General features: G+C 50.8%; 1 protein-coding gene across 3 annotated transcripts in view; it reads left to right on the plus strand.

The window, feature by feature from the left end:
* Window positions 1-888: 888 nt before the first annotated feature.
* The window catches only part of Slc4a9 (solute carrier family 4 member 9), a 16,880-nt gene continuing 2,180 nt past the window's right edge, over window positions 889-15,588 (plus strand). The window contains exons 1-21 of one of the 3 annotated variants that reach the window (XM_021150391.2): window positions 889-1,138; window positions 1,385-1,545; window positions 1,960-2,073; window positions 2,407-2,456; window positions 2,593-2,750; window positions 3,008-3,095; window positions 3,430-3,584; window positions 3,814-3,930; window positions 4,066-4,240; window positions 4,392-4,525; window positions 4,677-4,939; window positions 6,099-6,157; window positions 6,384-6,569; window positions 6,726-6,839; window positions 8,154-8,315; window positions 8,395-8,573; window positions 9,729-9,801; window positions 12,111-12,179; window positions 12,405-12,578; window positions 13,533-13,688; window positions 14,031-14,123. In XM_021150391.2, the coding sequence (XP_021006050.1) occupies window positions 921-1,138; window positions 1,385-1,545; window positions 1,960-2,073; window positions 2,407-2,456; window positions 2,593-2,750; window positions 3,008-3,095; window positions 3,430-3,584; window positions 3,814-3,930; window positions 4,066-4,240; window positions 4,392-4,525; window positions 4,677-4,939; window positions 6,099-6,157; window positions 6,384-6,569; window positions 6,726-6,839; window positions 8,154-8,315; window positions 8,395-8,573; window positions 9,729-9,801; window positions 12,111-12,179; window positions 12,405-12,578; window positions 13,533-13,688; window positions 14,031-14,084 (2,859 nt within the window). In that variant the 5' untranslated portion in view covers window positions 889-920 and the 3' untranslated portion in view covers window positions 14,085-14,123. The remainder of the gene's footprint in view (window positions 1,139-1,384; window positions 1,546-1,959; window positions 2,074-2,406; window positions 2,457-2,592; window positions 2,751-3,007; window positions 3,096-3,429; window positions 3,585-3,813; window positions 3,931-4,065; window positions 4,241-4,391; window positions 4,526-4,676; window positions 4,940-6,098; window positions 6,158-6,383; window positions 6,570-6,725; window positions 6,840-8,153; window positions 8,316-8,394; window positions 8,574-9,728; window positions 9,802-12,110; window positions 12,180-12,404; window positions 12,579-13,532; window positions 13,689-14,030; window positions 14,124-15,588) is intronic. The other 2 variants (XM_029472284.1, XM_029472283.1) reach the window with 2 other exon arrangements.

Below are 15,588 nucleotides of genomic sequence, written 5' to 3' on the forward strand. Positions count from 1 at the left end.
CCTCTCCCTCTCTCTCCCCCTCCCCCCTCCCTCTTTATCTCTCCCTTTCCCCCTCTTCCTCTCTCCCTCTCTCTCTCTCCCTTTCCCTTTCTCCTTCTCCCTCTCTCCCCCTCCCTCTCTCTCTCCCTCTCCCCCCCTCTTCCTCTCCCTCTTTCTCTCCTCTCCCTCTCTCCCCCACTCTCTCCCTCCCTCTCCCCCTCTCCCTCTTTATCTCTCCCTCTCCCCCTCTTCCTCTCTCCCTCTCTCTCTCTGTCTCTCTCTCCCTTTCCCTTTCTCCCTCTCCCTCTCCCTGTCCCTCCCCCCCCTCTCTCTCACACACACCCCTCTACCACCTTCAGTTAAAGGGGCACATGGCTAAGTTGGGGTTTCCAGACACTGAGCAGAAGACTTTAAGGTAGAAGTTTTGTGTTCTCCATGACCTGTCTCCACTTTCCAAAATTAGTCCATTTAACAGGTGGGGCCTCTACCTTCTTCTGTCTCCCTTTTCCTGCCTAGGTTCCACGAGCCTAGTTATTTATTAGTTCCTTGTTTGTCCAAAATGTGTCTCTGTGGCCCCTAGGCTATATTGTTGATAACCAAACAGTCCTGGATTTGTGGTGTTAATATTTGACACAGGACGACCAAGAGCAACGGGATCTGGGGTGGGTATCAGTTACTCCTGTCTGTTTACACAAAACATAGCGAGGTCAGACTTGATGCACACACACACAAGTTGGGGACTTCTGAAAGGTCTAGGAAAGGCCGGATTAGTTTTACAAACAGGCCAGCAGGGGGTCAGAGGCCAACTAGAGAAGTCTGGCCTTTTCTGGAGCCAGCAGGCTTTGCTTTGCTTATGCTGTAGACATGGGTATAAATAAATGCAGCCAGCCAGAGGGCCCCTAGGATACACAGCTCCCAAGATTTGTGCAAGTCTTTCCAGGATGAAGCTGCCAGGCCAGGGGGATTTTGAAAGCTCTGATGCTCATGAAAATGCTCGCTCAGAGGAACCGGACAGTGGCCTAGGCCCTGGCCCTGGCCTTAATAGACCCTCAGGCATACACATTGGGGAATCTCAGGGGTCTAAGGACCCTCTGCTCTTCATTCAACTAAACGAGCTGCTGGGTTGGCCCCAGGCACTGGAGTGGCGAGAGACAGGCAGGTAAGTGGGTCCTGGTTAGTTCTATAGCTTCCTTCCTGCCTCAAATTAGGACTTTTCCTTTGTGTTCTTGCCATGAGACTCAGTTTCCCCTACAATATGAGCTCTCTGAGACCTAACGAGGAATGGCTGACTGCTCAGGGAAGGAGGGCCTCTGCATCACTGGGTCAAAGGCAGTCACACTGCCCTACCTGTGTCCCAGACATGGGCGAGAGTCTCCCAATAACACCGCCTATCCCTTCATCACAGGTGGCTGCTGTTCGAGGAAAAGCTAGACATGGGTGCGGGCCGGTGGAGTGCTCCTCATGTGCCTACCCTGGAACTCCCCAGCCTCCAGAAGCTTCGAAGTCTGTTGGCCGAGGGCATTGTCCTGCTAGACTGTCAGGCTCAGAGCCTCCTGGAGCTTGTGGGTAGGCTGAGGAGAACATTCCATTTCCTGGGAATTTCCCCCAAAAGTCTTAGAATCTTCCAGAGTCTGTCCCACCCCATCCTACCCCAGGGACTGCCCAGTTCTGTCTCAGAGATAGTGATGGTAAGGCAGCTGGGCGTTGTGGCACACGTCTGTAATCTCAGCATGTGACAGGTGGAGGCAGGAGGACCGCTGAAAATTGGGCAGCATGGTCTATGTAGTAAGACCTTGTCTCAAAACAACAGAGTGTGTGTGGTGGGGGTGGGGGTGGGGTGGGGTGGGGGGAGGTCACTGACCCTTGTATTTCTGAGACTGATTCGGGGAAAGATACATGGAATGAGAAGCAAGGAAGGGAGCCAATGGGAGGACAGAGAGGGCTCAGGGGTGGGGGTTGAACTTCACGTCTGTTCTCCAGAGCAGGTAGTCAGTGGGGAGTCACTGAGCCCGGAACTGAGAGGACAGCTTCAGGCGTTGCTCCTGCAGAGACCCCAGCACCACATCCGGACCATGGGCATCAGGCCCTGCAGAGGTGAGAGATCCCTCTTTGGGCCTAGGATCAAGATTCTGGGGTAGGAGGGTCCCAGGGATCATCTACGTTTTCTTGGCTCAGTCCTCAGGGCAAGAGAAAACTGGTGGTTACGGTGAGGGCAGAGGAGAGGGAGTGCCAGGGACTTAACAGCCAGGGCTCTCCCATGGGCTGTATTTGACAGGCACCGTGCTGGGAGTTCTACATGCCGCATTTTCTCATCTAATCTTTAGTTTCCATGGAGAAGTGTAGTACAGCTATCCCCTAGTTAGGAAGCCCTGGTGGGCCTGCCTCTAAAGTGTACGCTCTTAACCACGATGTATGCCTGACTTGCAGAGTCCAGTGCTTTCAGAAAGGCTTCTCGTGATGAGGACGCCCCACTGAAGGTCTGTGGCCCTTCCTTGGGAAAGGCTGGGAGGAAGATCAGAGATGAACAGACACCCACCCTCCGCCAGCCCCCCCCCTGTTGAGTTTCTGCCAGCCTCCTCCTCCCTAAATAACCTCTCATGCTCTGCCACCCAGCACCGGAACCCTTTGAGACAGAAGCTGCCCGCGGGAGCTGAGGCAGCGGCAGTGTTGGCAGGAGAGCTGGGCTTCCTGGAACAGCCACTAGGGGCCTTCGTAAGACTGCGGAATCCTATAGTGCTGGAGCCTCTTACAGAGGTGATCTTGCCCAGCAGGTGAGGTGACCCAGTCAGAGCTCTGGGGCCCAGAAGAAGGGCCTCTGCTGAGGAGGGTGGGGTCTTTAGATACAGTTCCCCAAGAGTGTCTAGGAAATGCTCCCCAGAGGTCATTCTGCAGAGCTGGTGTGTCCTTGAGCAGAGCTAAGTGTCAAGTTAGAGGCTGCTGTTACCAGCAGGCTGTGCTGTCCTATGAGAAAGCAGCCTGGAGCTCCTGCCACCCCAAACCCCCCCTCCCGCCCCAATTCCTTCCTCAGATTTTTCTGCCTCCTCTTGGGTCCTCCCACCCTGGGAAGGAGCTATCATGAGATGGGACGGGCAGCTGCTGTCCTCCTCAGTGACCCGGTGAGTGGGCCAGGGTTTCCTCTGTGTATGTGTGTGCATGTGTGGAACATGTGTATGGACTTTGTGTATGTGATCAGGAATAACAGTGAGGTAGAGTGTGGCTTTGTTCTTGTACCATGGGGGCTGAAGTTTCCAGTTCATTGCTGGCCCAAGGTAGACACACATAGGCACAAATTGAATGAATGGATGGATAGATGGATGGATGGACTTGTAAGTAAATCATGATTTGTCTGCTTGTAGCCTGTGTGAGGATGGCTTTGAGAAAATACAAGTGAACACACATGGAAGAGTCCCTAATATGCACTTCCCATCCATTCTGTGACCTTAAATGCAGCAATTCCAGTGGTCAGTTCGTCGGGCAAGCCATCTTCGTGACCTTCTGGCAGCCCTGGATGCCTTCCTGCAGGAGGTGACAGCTCTACCCCCGGGCCGGTGGGACCGGACAGCCCGGATTCCCCCACCAAAATACCTACCGTCTCAGCACAAAAGGTACCTGGGGGGCTTAATTCCACGCAGATCTTCTCCTTGATTATGGGTCTACCACGCTCCCCAGCTAAGCTTGGCATTCACAGGGTGGGATCTAACTTTTTATCAGTTTGAAGGAGTCCTCAGCCGCCGCCGCCGCCACCTCCGTAGCCTCCAGGGGGCGGGGTGCCGTGTACTCTAAGTCAAATCTCAGGTTGGCTGGTAGCCCATCTGAGGCTCCTATTCTGCCCAGACTCCCCTCGAAACTGCAGGAGGTCACCAGCCTCTCCCGCCAGAATGGTGCCCTAGCAGAAGACAAGCATCATCACGGACCGCACACACCCATCCCAGAATTGCAAAGGACAGGCAGGTGAGGGCAGCTGGGTGGGAACAAGGGTTGGGATCCTGTGGAAGAGTTACAGAGACATCAAAATGGGCAGGCAGTGCGGGAGGATGCAGGTGTGGGGTGTGGAAACCTGGATCACTGATGACCCACGGGCGGGAGGCTCTTTGGGGGTCTTATTCAGGACGTGCGCCGGAAGGCATGTTGGTACACCAGTGATTTCCTGGATGCCCTACACCCCCAGTGTCTCTCAGCTGTGTTCTACATTTACCTGGCCACAGTCACAAACGCCATCACTTTTGGGGGTCTTCTGGGAGATGCCACTGAAGGTGCCCAGGTATGTGGGTTTGTCTGATGGGATTGGCATAAACTTTGGTGTCCCCCTTTGCCTGACCTCTTGGAACTGTGAGTGGGGCTGAGGCTCCACAGAAGCTTGGGCTCCTATGTTGTGATGCCTGGATCCCATGAAGAGGTCTGTCCACTTCCAGGGAGTGCTGGAGAGTTTCCTGGGCACGGCGGTGGCTGGAGCTGCCTTCTGCCTAATGGCGGGCCAGCCCCTCACTATCCTTAGCAGCACGGGGCCAGTGCTGGTATTTGAGCGCCTACTCTTCTCTTTTAGCAGGTAGGAGACCTCTCTCACCTCCCTAGCCTGTTGGTGGGTACATCCTCCATTGGTCCTTAACTGGGTGAAGAGAGAGGTGGGACTGTCTCTGGCTTGAGGGGCACTTGAGTTAAGTAAGGAAGACAGCCCTGACTGTCTCTCACTCTCACAGAGATTACAGCCTGGATTACCTGCCCTTCCGCCTGTGGGTTGGCATCTGGGTGGCCGCATTTTGCCTGGCACTGGTGGCTACGGAGGCCAGCTTGCTGGTGCGCTACTTCACCAGATTCACAGAGGAAGGATTCTGTGCCCTCATTAGCCTCATCTTCATCTATGATGCCGTAGGGAAGATGCTGAATTTGATCCGTGCCTATCCAATCCAAAGGCCAGGATCTTCTGCCTATGGTTGCTTCTGTCAATACCCAGGCACAGGAGGTAGGTGAGGGGAACTGGTTTCCTTGGCCAGGTGAGGAAAGATGTAGGGAATGGACTAAGTTCAGAAAGATTCTCAGTGCTTATCCAGTAGCCTACAGTCTCACTTCTGGTTCTGGATCAGTTACAAAAGAAATTTTTGGGACAGCCCGGGATTATATTTCTTTTTTTTTTTTTAGATTTTATTTATTTATTTATTTATTCATTATATGTAAGTACACTGTCACTGTCTTCAGACACTCCAGAAGAGGGAGTCAGATTTCATTACAGATGGTTGTGAGCCACCATGTGGTTGCTGGGATTTGAACTCTGGACCTTTGGAAGAGTAGTCGGGTGCTCTTACCCACTGAGCCATCTCACCAGCCCTATCTTTATTTCTGACAGCCCTGACAGAAGAGTGTGGGTTGGTGGGCTTCCTAAGGGTGAAGCCACAATCAGGTGTCCCCGACCAAGAATGGTAGCATTTGGATTGGGCGGGGGGACTTCCTTGCATCAGAAGAGCAAACCTAAGTACACCAACAAGGCCGCTTACTCTAGAGAAAAGGGAGAGGAAAAGGCAGGACTAGGTATGCCTTGCTTCATTTCCTAAACTCACCAAACAACTCATAGGGTGAGGACAGATAACCACGTGGACAGGTTTGGAGTGTGACACCGGCATAGATCCCTCACATGGAGGGCAGCACTGGGAATGGGGGAAAGTGTCCTTTGCAGGTGGTGGTGGTCCTGGGTGAGACGGGGTCTCGTGTGGTGTACGTAATACGGTCTCCAGCTCACTATGTAACCGAAGATGACCTTGATCTGATCTTCCCGCCTCCATCACCAACTGTTGGGGATATAAGCAGGAGCCACCAAGTACCTAGCTAAAAACATGTCTTTGTTTGGCGTGTGCCTGATTCTACTAGTCCTGAACAAGACCAGTTCTTCCTCTGGTACATACAGATTTGTGAGCTCAAGAATTCAGTCGATATTTGATGCTCAGTTTTGTGTTCCACACACAGACGGGCAGAGACACTGAGGCCATGAGGATAGAGAATAGTAAGCTGAGAACACACTCAAGTGTGGCAGAAGCAGACGTGAGATCAGAATTAAGACCTTTTCGAGTTGAGGTGGAGAAGAGTGTCTCTGGGAAGGAGGGCTCATGCCTGCACTTTCTGCCTCCCAGGAAACGCGTCTGAATGGACGAGTGCAAAGCTCAAAGACACAGAGGACATCTTAAGTGTGGTGAGAGCTTGCTCCTAAAAGGGTCTGAGAAAGAACAGAGGTGGTGCTCTTCGGCTCTCCCCACCCTTAAAGGGAAGAAAGCTTCCCTGGTTACTTTGATTTAGCCTATGGCCCATCCTGAGTCCCTGATGTCTCTGTGGGTTCCCCTTCCTCTGAGGTGGGTTCAAGAGAGTGGGACATGTCTGTTGCCCATTGTCCCACACTTGACCACTCCTCTGTTCATCAGTCAGGTCTGGTCAATGCTTCTTTCCTGCCTCCATCTGAGTGCATCCAGCAAGGAGGTCACCTTCGAGGCCCCAGCTGTCACACCATGCCAGATATCGCCTTCTTCTCCCTTCTCCTCTTCTTTACTTCTTTCCTTTGTGCCATTGCTCTCAAGCACGTAAAGAACAGCCGCTTCTTCCCCTCTGTGGTAAGTGTCATTTTTCCTTTCCCCTCTGTGGTAAGTGTCATTTTTCCTTCCTGCGTGAAAAGTCTGGTTTTGGCCCTGGATCTTGTCTACAAATGGGAAAGGGTAAAATAGAAACGGGATGGCAGACCCAGACTAAAGCGTCCACTCTATGGCCAGGTGCGCAAGGTGTTGGGCGACTTTTCCTCAGTCCTGGCCATCCTGCTGGGCTGTGGCCTTGATGCCTTCCTGGGCCTAGCCACACCGAAGCTCTTGGTGCCCACAGAATTCAAGGTGAGAGCCGGACAGGATGAGAGGGGGAAGAGGAAGTGGGGGCCAGAAACTTGGAGTAGTAAGAAGATTCATATATCCCATACTTCCTTCCCTCTGAGCTTCTTCCGTCACTCATGAGAGAGCCAGTAACAACAATGGCCTCACAGAGTCTCTGAGTGATAAAATGAGGTATTTCAACAGACACATCCATGAATGAGGAATGCTGTACACAGTAGCAATTATTATAGAGTAGGTGTTGGAGGGCAGGCTCCAGGCAGCAGGTCTTGCTCTAGGCATCTCCTTTTTAAAAGGCAGAGTGTCACAGTAGTTCAGGTTAACCTCAAACTCCAAACACAGCTGAGGCTGGCCTCGAACTCATCATCCTCCTGCTTTAACCCCTCATGTGCTGTAGTTACAGACGTGCATCGCCATACCTCTCCTGAGACTACCTTAGTCTCTAAAATGGAATAATCAATAGCAGTTCTCCCATAGGTTTTTTGGGGGGTTACATATCATGGTGTAAATAGTTACTACAGTGCCTGTCACATACCACATCCTGAGTAAATGCTGCTCTTACTGCTTCTCCCTGCCACTGGGCCTACCTTCTTCCCCGCACCCTACTCTTCTTTACACTCCTCACTACCAACTCGGATACAGTAAAGCTGGAGCGCCTACTGTGGGGCAGAACAGCAATGGGGGCTCTCCAGGGGTGGCTTTAGAGCTCAGAACCCCAGCCAACCACGTGGGCCCCCTCCCCACCACAGACGCTTATAAATCAGAGCAGACACAGACACACCTAGCCCTGCCCCAGTCTGAGACAGGTCTGAACCTGAGCTGCCCTAGACTGGGTGTGGGGGCAGGGAGGGGGAGCCTAATGAGGAAGGCTCTGAATAAGTACAAAGCAGTATGTGCAGGTTTAATTCACCAACTCGTCTTCCCCGGTGCGGGAGTGGGGAAAGAAAGAGAGACAGAGACAGAGACAGAGACAGAGACAGAGACAGAGACAGAGACAGAGACAGAGAGAGTTCTCCTTACCACCACCACCAAAGTCCAGAGTCCTTCTTTCTGCTCTCTTTTAAGGCACTGGTATACACTGAAGGAGAGTAGTGTGTGTGTGTGTCTCTATGGGTCTCTGAGAGAGAGAGAGAGAGAGAGAGAGAGAGAGAGAGAGAGAGAGAAAGGGAGAGAGAGAAAGGGAGAGAGACAGTGCTCTCACCTAGAATCCAAGGTTTTGGGGGCAGGGTGTGGAATGTGGTAGACTGTGATAGTGGTTGAGGTGTGCTGGCGAGGTGTTCTGGGAGGCATTTCCACCCTGCTCATGGAATGTCCCCTCAGCCTACACTCCCTGGGCGTGGCTGGCTGGTGTCCCCTTTTGGAGCTAACCCCTGGTGGCTGAGTGTGGCCGCTGCATTGCCTGCTCTGCTGCTGTCAATCCTTATCTTCATGGACCAGCAGATCACAGCAGTCATCCTCAACCGTGCAGAATACAGACTGCAGGTAAGGCTGCCGGGGAAGGATCGCCACAGTGGGCCCCAGACTCCACTTCCTGCTTCGAGACAACCCCCATTGCCCACAGAAGGGAGCTGGCTTCCACCTGGACCTCTTCTGTGTGGCTGTTTTGATGCTGTTCACATCGGCACTTGGGCTGCCGTGGTACGTCTCAGCCACTGTCATCTCCTTGGCCCACATAGACAGTCTTCGGAGAGAGAGCAACGCCTGCGTCCCTGGAGAAGCCCCCAACTTCCTGGGCATCAGGTGAAGCCTGTAATGAGTAGGCTGGGGTGAGAGGGGTGTGGCAAAAAACGGTTATGGGATGTGAGCTATTTGGGCAGCTTGAATTCTTAGCTTCTACATCCTAAGAACTGCGGTGGGGTAAATGGGCGGTGGATTCCGTACTCTGAGATGGGTGAGTGGCTTATAATAAATGTAAGGGTGAAGGTCACCAGGGCTAAGTAGAAGGGGAGAGACCACCTTTCAGTCCCCACTCAATGTAGAAGCATACCACGGATGTGGCAAAGGACTCCATGACAAAACCATCTCTGTCATTGTTAGAAACAGTCTACCTAAAGCAAATGAAGTTGACTAACCTTGTACATTATGAAATATAGGTCTTTATGGCAGTGAGAAATTGTTAATTTTCCATCTAAATAAAAAATTAAAAACAGCGGTGAAGCATAGGGTGCACACCTTTAATCCTGTACTCTGGAGGAAGAGGGAGGCAGATCTCTGTGAGTTTGAGGCTCGACTGCTTTACAAAGCAAGTTCCAAGACAGCCAGAGCTACAACAACAAAACAAAATAAAACAAATCAATCAATCAGTCAATCAAACAAACAAACAACCAAAACCCCAAACCAAAAAAATAAAGAACAACTATGGAGCTAGGGATGAAATTTGAGGCCCTAGGTTCAAATCCCAGAACCATTAAAACAATCAAATGAACAAGCAAACAAACCCAACGGGCTAGTGAGGTGGCTCAGTGGGCAGAACCACTTTCAGCCATGTCTCATGACTTGAGTTCCATCCCTGGGACCTGGGTGGTAAAGGAAAGAACTGATTCCTGCAAGTTGTCCTCTGTCACATATACATCAAGACAGGCACATGCTCACATACATGCTTGCACATACACAGTATAAATAGGATGTAATACAACATTTAATAAACAACCAAACCAAACTGAAACATGGCAACAGTGAGCCTGGACTGATGGCAGAAGCCAGGGGCCCTGGGTTGGTACGCTCTGCTTTTCCTTTCCGTTTCTCACAGCAGGCAAGGGCCCTTCACCAGGTAACCTATCGAGGGTTTCCCTCCTCTTCTCTTGGTGCCATATCTGTAACAGGCCTGGTAAGGTCTCTAGCCTGGGTGCTCCAGGAGCACACTCAGACCCAGCTAATTCCTCCTTCTCCCCACAGGGAACAGAGGCTGACAGGCTTGGTGGTGTTCATCCTTACAGGTGTCTCCATCTTCCTGGCACCTGTGCTCAAGGTACGTGCTTGGCCAGGATCAGGGCCAGTGCAGCAGTTTCCATAGAACTGATCCTGGCTGACCACTTACGGTGTGCCAGGAACTGTGTTTTCTTCTCACATGGTTACATTACTCTTCGTGCTGATTAACCCTGAGAGACACCCATACTCTACAAATGAGGAACCTGGAGGTTAAAGAGGTAAAGTAATTTGTAAGTGCCCACCACGAGAGCCATTTCTCAGATTAAAAAAACAAGGCAAAACAACAACAACAACATACCCGGACTTCCAGAGCATGATGGTTTATTCCTGTAATCCAAGAGGCTGAGGCAGGAGGCTTGTTTCAACTTTGAGACCTGCTTGTATACACAATAAGTTGCAGGCCAGCTTAGGCTACAGTGTGAGACCCCCCCCACACACATCAAAAGAAACCAAAAAGCCAGGGGAGTCTGAGATGTCTCAGTAAGTAAAGGGTTTTGCTGACAAGCCTGAAGCTTGATACGGGGCCTGGGTCCTCCATGCTACACACACACACACACACACACACACACACACACACACACGCACGCACACACACTGTAGTATCAATAACAACGAAAGTGTGGTGGTTGCATACTTGCAATTCAAACACTTCGGTGTTCAAGTTTAAGGCTAGCCTCAGTTAGATAGTAGGTTTGAGCCAATCTTGATTTACATGAAACCTTATCTAAAAGTAGAAAAAAAATTTTAAAAAATGTACCTAACTTCTTGGCCAGTGGGCTTTTTGTTTAGAAGAGTAGGATATGGGTATGCTATCATCCCCTGGGGTTCTAGCACCACCCTTGCCCCAGCCCCCCAACAAGCTGGAGACGAGTGTAGAGCCATATCCCAGAGAAACTTTGAAGCAAGAACCCTTTACTCTTTCTCAAGGCTTGTGAAACCTCTGCTGGGTACCCCACTGTGCTTGGGACCTAAGAGAGAGGAAGAGGAGTATGGAATAGGGATATGAGACTAAACTTCATCAGAAACTTCACACACACACACACACACACACACACACACACACACTCATAACTATAGAAGAAAGCTATAGAAAAGATCAACAAGTCAAGACAGCAAAGCAGTCACTGAGGGTGTAGAAATGTCAGACAAGAGTCACCGGCAGGAGGCAGGAGACAGGAGGTTAGGCAGGGCCAAGGTCACGGAGGCTGTGTAAGAGTATTGCAGGAGGAGAGCCAGACAGACAGGATTGACCACTTGCTAAGTAGGTTGACTCTCATAAATGCTATACCAACTACTGTCCCAGAAACTGGAGATACAGTGGTGATAGCATATGTATGCCTCTGCCATCCCGGGAGAGAGGACAGATTTTGAAAAGTTAGAGCAATACGGTAACTTTAGCTGATAGTATCTAGGAGGAAATGAAAACAGACAAAGCAATGGAGAGAGCTGGGGACGGCTGGGTGAGATGGTTCAGTGGGCAAAAGCACTTGCCAGGCAGGACTGATGACCGGCCTGAGTGCAGTCCCTAGAACCTACAGTGGAAGGAAAAGACCCACTCCCACAAGCTGACCTTTGACCTCCACAGGCAAGCTATGGCTCACATAGAATAACAGTAGTAGATAAATATTTTAAAAATTTTGCAAACAGTGCCAGGGCCACTTCAGATTAAGCAGAGAAGACCTTTAGAGTATTTGATTCATTGGTTGGTTGGTTGGTTGGCTGGTTGGGACAGGATCTCACTTTGTAGCCCTGGCTAGCCTGGACTTGCTACATAGCCCAGGCTGGCCTTGAAAGTATTGCTATCTTCCTGACTCTGCCTCCCAAGGGTTGGAATCACAGCTCTGTGCCATCATGCCCAGGCAAGAGGAACATTTTTGGATGAAAAAACAGTAAAGCAAAGGGCTTTGAAAGGATAAAAAAAACAAATGCCAGCATGTGAATGGAGGGAGGACAGTATATGGGAGCACGTAGAGTGATGGCTCAGACAGGCCATGGTGGGATCCAGGTGGCTAGAGCAGGGGGATGTTGTGTTGTAGGCCAACACTTAATACTGTGATGGGAGACAAAAACTGGAGCACTAGGGGCAAGTTACTTTGTCTCTCAATGTTCTCATCTGTAAAATGCAGACAATAATAGTAATTTCACCTCATGTGATTGACATGGAAAAACTTGATGAAGTCAGGCATGCAGAATGTGAAAGGAGAAGAAAGGCCTGGCGGGCTCCAGTCTGCAGGCCTAAGGTGGGGCATCTGGGAGGCTGGAAGTTAAGCTCCTGTGCGCTCTCTCTCTCTCTCTCTCTCTCTCTCTCTCTCTCTCTCTCTCTCTCTCTCTCTCTCTCCTTCCTACTAGTTCATCCCGATGCCTGTGCTCTACGGCATCTTCCTGTACATGGGGGTAGCCGCGCTCAGCAGCATCCAGGTGAGTGCACCACCATCAGCTAGCAAGCCCAGTCCTCATTCCCACACTTGCCAGCCCCTGTCATATCCGTTACCCTGCTTCTCCTGGCCATAGAAACTATGCTGCCATGCTCTAGATGGGGAGGCCAAGGGAACTGTCTTCCCTCCCCGCTGCAGTTCCTATAACTAACGGTGAAACCCTCCAAATTGCCCCAACAGCCTGTTTCTTTTCCCCTCATTCTCTCAGTTCGTGAAGAGAGTGCAGCTATTGTTGATGCCGAGGAAACATCAGCCAGACATGCTGTTCCTGCGGCATGTGCCTCTGAGCAGAGTTCACCTCTTCACAGCCATCCAGCTTGCCTGCCTAGGTCTGCTTTGGGTAATCAAGTCTACCCCTGCAGCCATTGTCTTCCCACTCATGGTAACTCGGAGGCGGGTGTTGAGTGGTTTGGGGAGATTCTGAGCTTGGGAGGGTGGCTGAAGAACACCTCTCACTTCTCTCTTCCTTTCCCTGGCTCTCCCTGGTTGGAAATCCTAAGATGCCTGGGGATATTTACAGATGGACTGAGTCTCGGAGAGTTGATTCACCAACTATCCTAACTCATTTGGGCTGGTTTACCCCCCTCCCCCAGATAAGTGAGGTCCTGGAGGGGCAGTGCCGACTTTTCTTACATGGGGAGGCTTACCCGAGGGGAGAGTTAAGAACCATAGACTTTGGAATAGGACCAATCTGGTCTACATGCCAGGTGTGTGGCCTTAGGGAAGTATTAATATTTTGGGGCTTCAATTGCCTTTTATGTACAGTAGGAATACATTTTTTTTTGTCTGTAACACCCCCCACCCCTTGTGAAGCAGAAGTAGAAGGATCACACTGTATTTGACACCAGCTTGGACCTCAAAGTGAGATCCTGTCTTAAAAATCAAAAGCGGATATGGTGGTGGTGAACATCTGTAATTTCAGCATTCAGGAGGCAAAGGCCGGGGCATCACCACAAGTTTCAAGTTCAGCCTGCTCTACATAAGCTAGTTCCAAGCCAGTCAGAGCTCTACATTTAGCTACACAGTGAGAATATATATGTCTCAGAAGAAAAAAAAAATCAGGCAATCAGCCTTGGGCCCCGATGGTGCACACTTTAATCCCAGCATTTACAGTTGAGAGGTGGAGGATTAGGGGCTCAAGATTATACTCAGCTACAAGGCAAGTTCAAGGGTAACTTGAGCTACGTTAAAACCTCATCCTCAAGACAAAGCAATATCAAACAAAAAAGGATCTACTTTATGGAACTGTGTTAACACTCAGTGGAAATACAGGAAGTGTGAGACGGCTCGTCCCGGCTGTGGCTCAGGGCTCCAGGGCTTGCTTCTGTTCCTGCAGTTACTGGGCCTGGTGGCCATCCGGAAGGCACTGGAGTGGGTCTTCTCACCACAGGAACTCCTCTGGCTGGATGAACTGATGCCAGAGGAGGAGGAGACCATCCCCGAGAACAGGTCGGAGCCAGAGCACTTGTTCAGTGGAAATGACAGTGAAGATGTAAGCTCCAGGCTGAGTTCCTTCTCAGGAATGGGGAGGGGGTTGAGAGACTTGTCCTGAGCTGTCCCTAAAATCTGATATCTCCATTCAACCTGAAGGCCCCTTGTCTTTGTATTAAGGTAGGCTGAATGATGGGTTTAGGGAAATCTTCCTCCACAGTCAGGGTTCTGGTTTATGAACTCATAGAGAAAGAGCCAGGCACACAGCTCCGTGAGCTGTTCTCAACCCTGGTCTTTGTTTGATTGTAGATGTCCCTCGGTCTCTTTTATGTCTGTCTGTCTGTCTGTCTGTCTGTCTGTCTGTCTCTCCCCACCCCCAATTTTTTGGATGTTTCCCCCACAGTCAGAACTGATGTATCAGCCCAAGGCTCCAGAAATCAACATCTCTGTGAATTAGCTGGCATCACAGTGTGGAGACCTCAGGAAACAGACACAGGTGAGGGGGGTGAGGCAAGTAAGCGCTCCTGGTGTTGAGGGAGGAGAGGTGCGGGGTCAGACCTGAAACCTCCTGTCTGCTGGATGGATATCCTTGTTTTCTACTTATATTCTGGTCTCTCAGTTGTGGAGGAAGTAGAAAGAACTTCCACAGGGAAGAATGAATTCCTGGGGCCGGGGGTTGGGTGGAGGGGGTGGGGAGGGGGCAGTTCTGAGTTTTGGCCAGTAGAGGGGGTTCAAGCTCATTCCAAACAGATCCCAGGAGATGGAGGTTCAGAGAAGGTGAGGAAGGGGGTGAGAAATGGGAAGTGGAGGAAAGGAGAACAAAGCCTATGCTCCTCTTCTTTGCTCAGAACCCTGGTAAGAACCATGCTGCCTCTAGACAAGTGGAGGGTTCATTCCCTGGCTCTCTCTGCCTTTCATTTTATTCACCCATGTAACATTTCTGACTCATATCAACATAGCCATTGTTGGGTAAAGCAAGCATAGCCCCTGATCTCAGAAGGCTTCATCTGTAGTGGGAGAGACAGATAGGCGGGGAACTTTCCTCAGGAGAGCTGGATAAGGGAAGAGGCACAAGCCACGAGAGCAGAGCAGAGAGCCCTTGTGTGGAGGTGGGAGAGGAATAAGGAAGGGTTGGCATCGAAAGTAGCCCATAATTTGAAAACTCGAGAACAAACAGAAGTGAGCCGAGATAAGATGGAGGGGATTATTTGAACTGGAAGCCACACTATGTGTGCATGAGCCTAGAAGCTGAACTTTCCTTTGGTAACAGAACACATCTCCATACCTGTGCCTGTCAAAGAGCCTCCATCACATGCAATGGACTTTTTCTTGCCTTTTTCTTTTTCTTTTTTTTTTTTTTTTTTTAACTGAGAGGGTATTACTCTATAACCCAAGCAGCTCTCCAACTTGCCACGCTCCTGCTGTATCCTGAGTGCCAAGATTACGAGTGTAGGCCGCCATGTCTGGCTCTGCCTCTCTGGGGGGATGGGTGGGAGAAGCTAGACAGAAAAAGGACAAGTCAGGGGCTAGGCCAGAACACCATCTCAGGCTTTCCCCATCCCTGCCCTTGCCCTGCTGTGTCCATGCACCTGCTCTGGGATTCTGTGTCTTCTGTAACTTCACAGGGGTTTTATTTGGGAAGGCAGAACTTTTGTAGCCTATGGCTTCACTACCAGATGGCGTTGGCTGGGGATCTGCAAGATTGAAGGGCAGATGACAAAGACCTGGGTTACCTTTGGAGCTGGGGGTGGAAGTAGCAGGAGCCATTGGTTTGATGCTGCTTAGGAAAGACAGACAAACCAGTGGGACCAAATCCAGCACCATTCGCTCAGTTTCTACAGGGTAAAGGGACTTTTCCTCTCTCTCTCTCTCTCTCTCTCCTCCCTCCCTCTCTCCTCTCTCTCCCCCTCTCTCCTCTCTCTCTCCTCTCTCTCTCTCTCCTCCCTCTCTCTCCTCCCTCT

The sequence above is a fragment of the Mus caroli genome, chromosome 18 (assembly GCF_900094665.2).
Source record: "Mus caroli chromosome 18, CAROLI_EIJ_v1.1, whole genome shotgun sequence".
Classification (NCBI taxonomy): domain Eukaryota; kingdom Metazoa; phylum Chordata; class Mammalia; order Rodentia; family Muridae; genus Mus; species Mus caroli.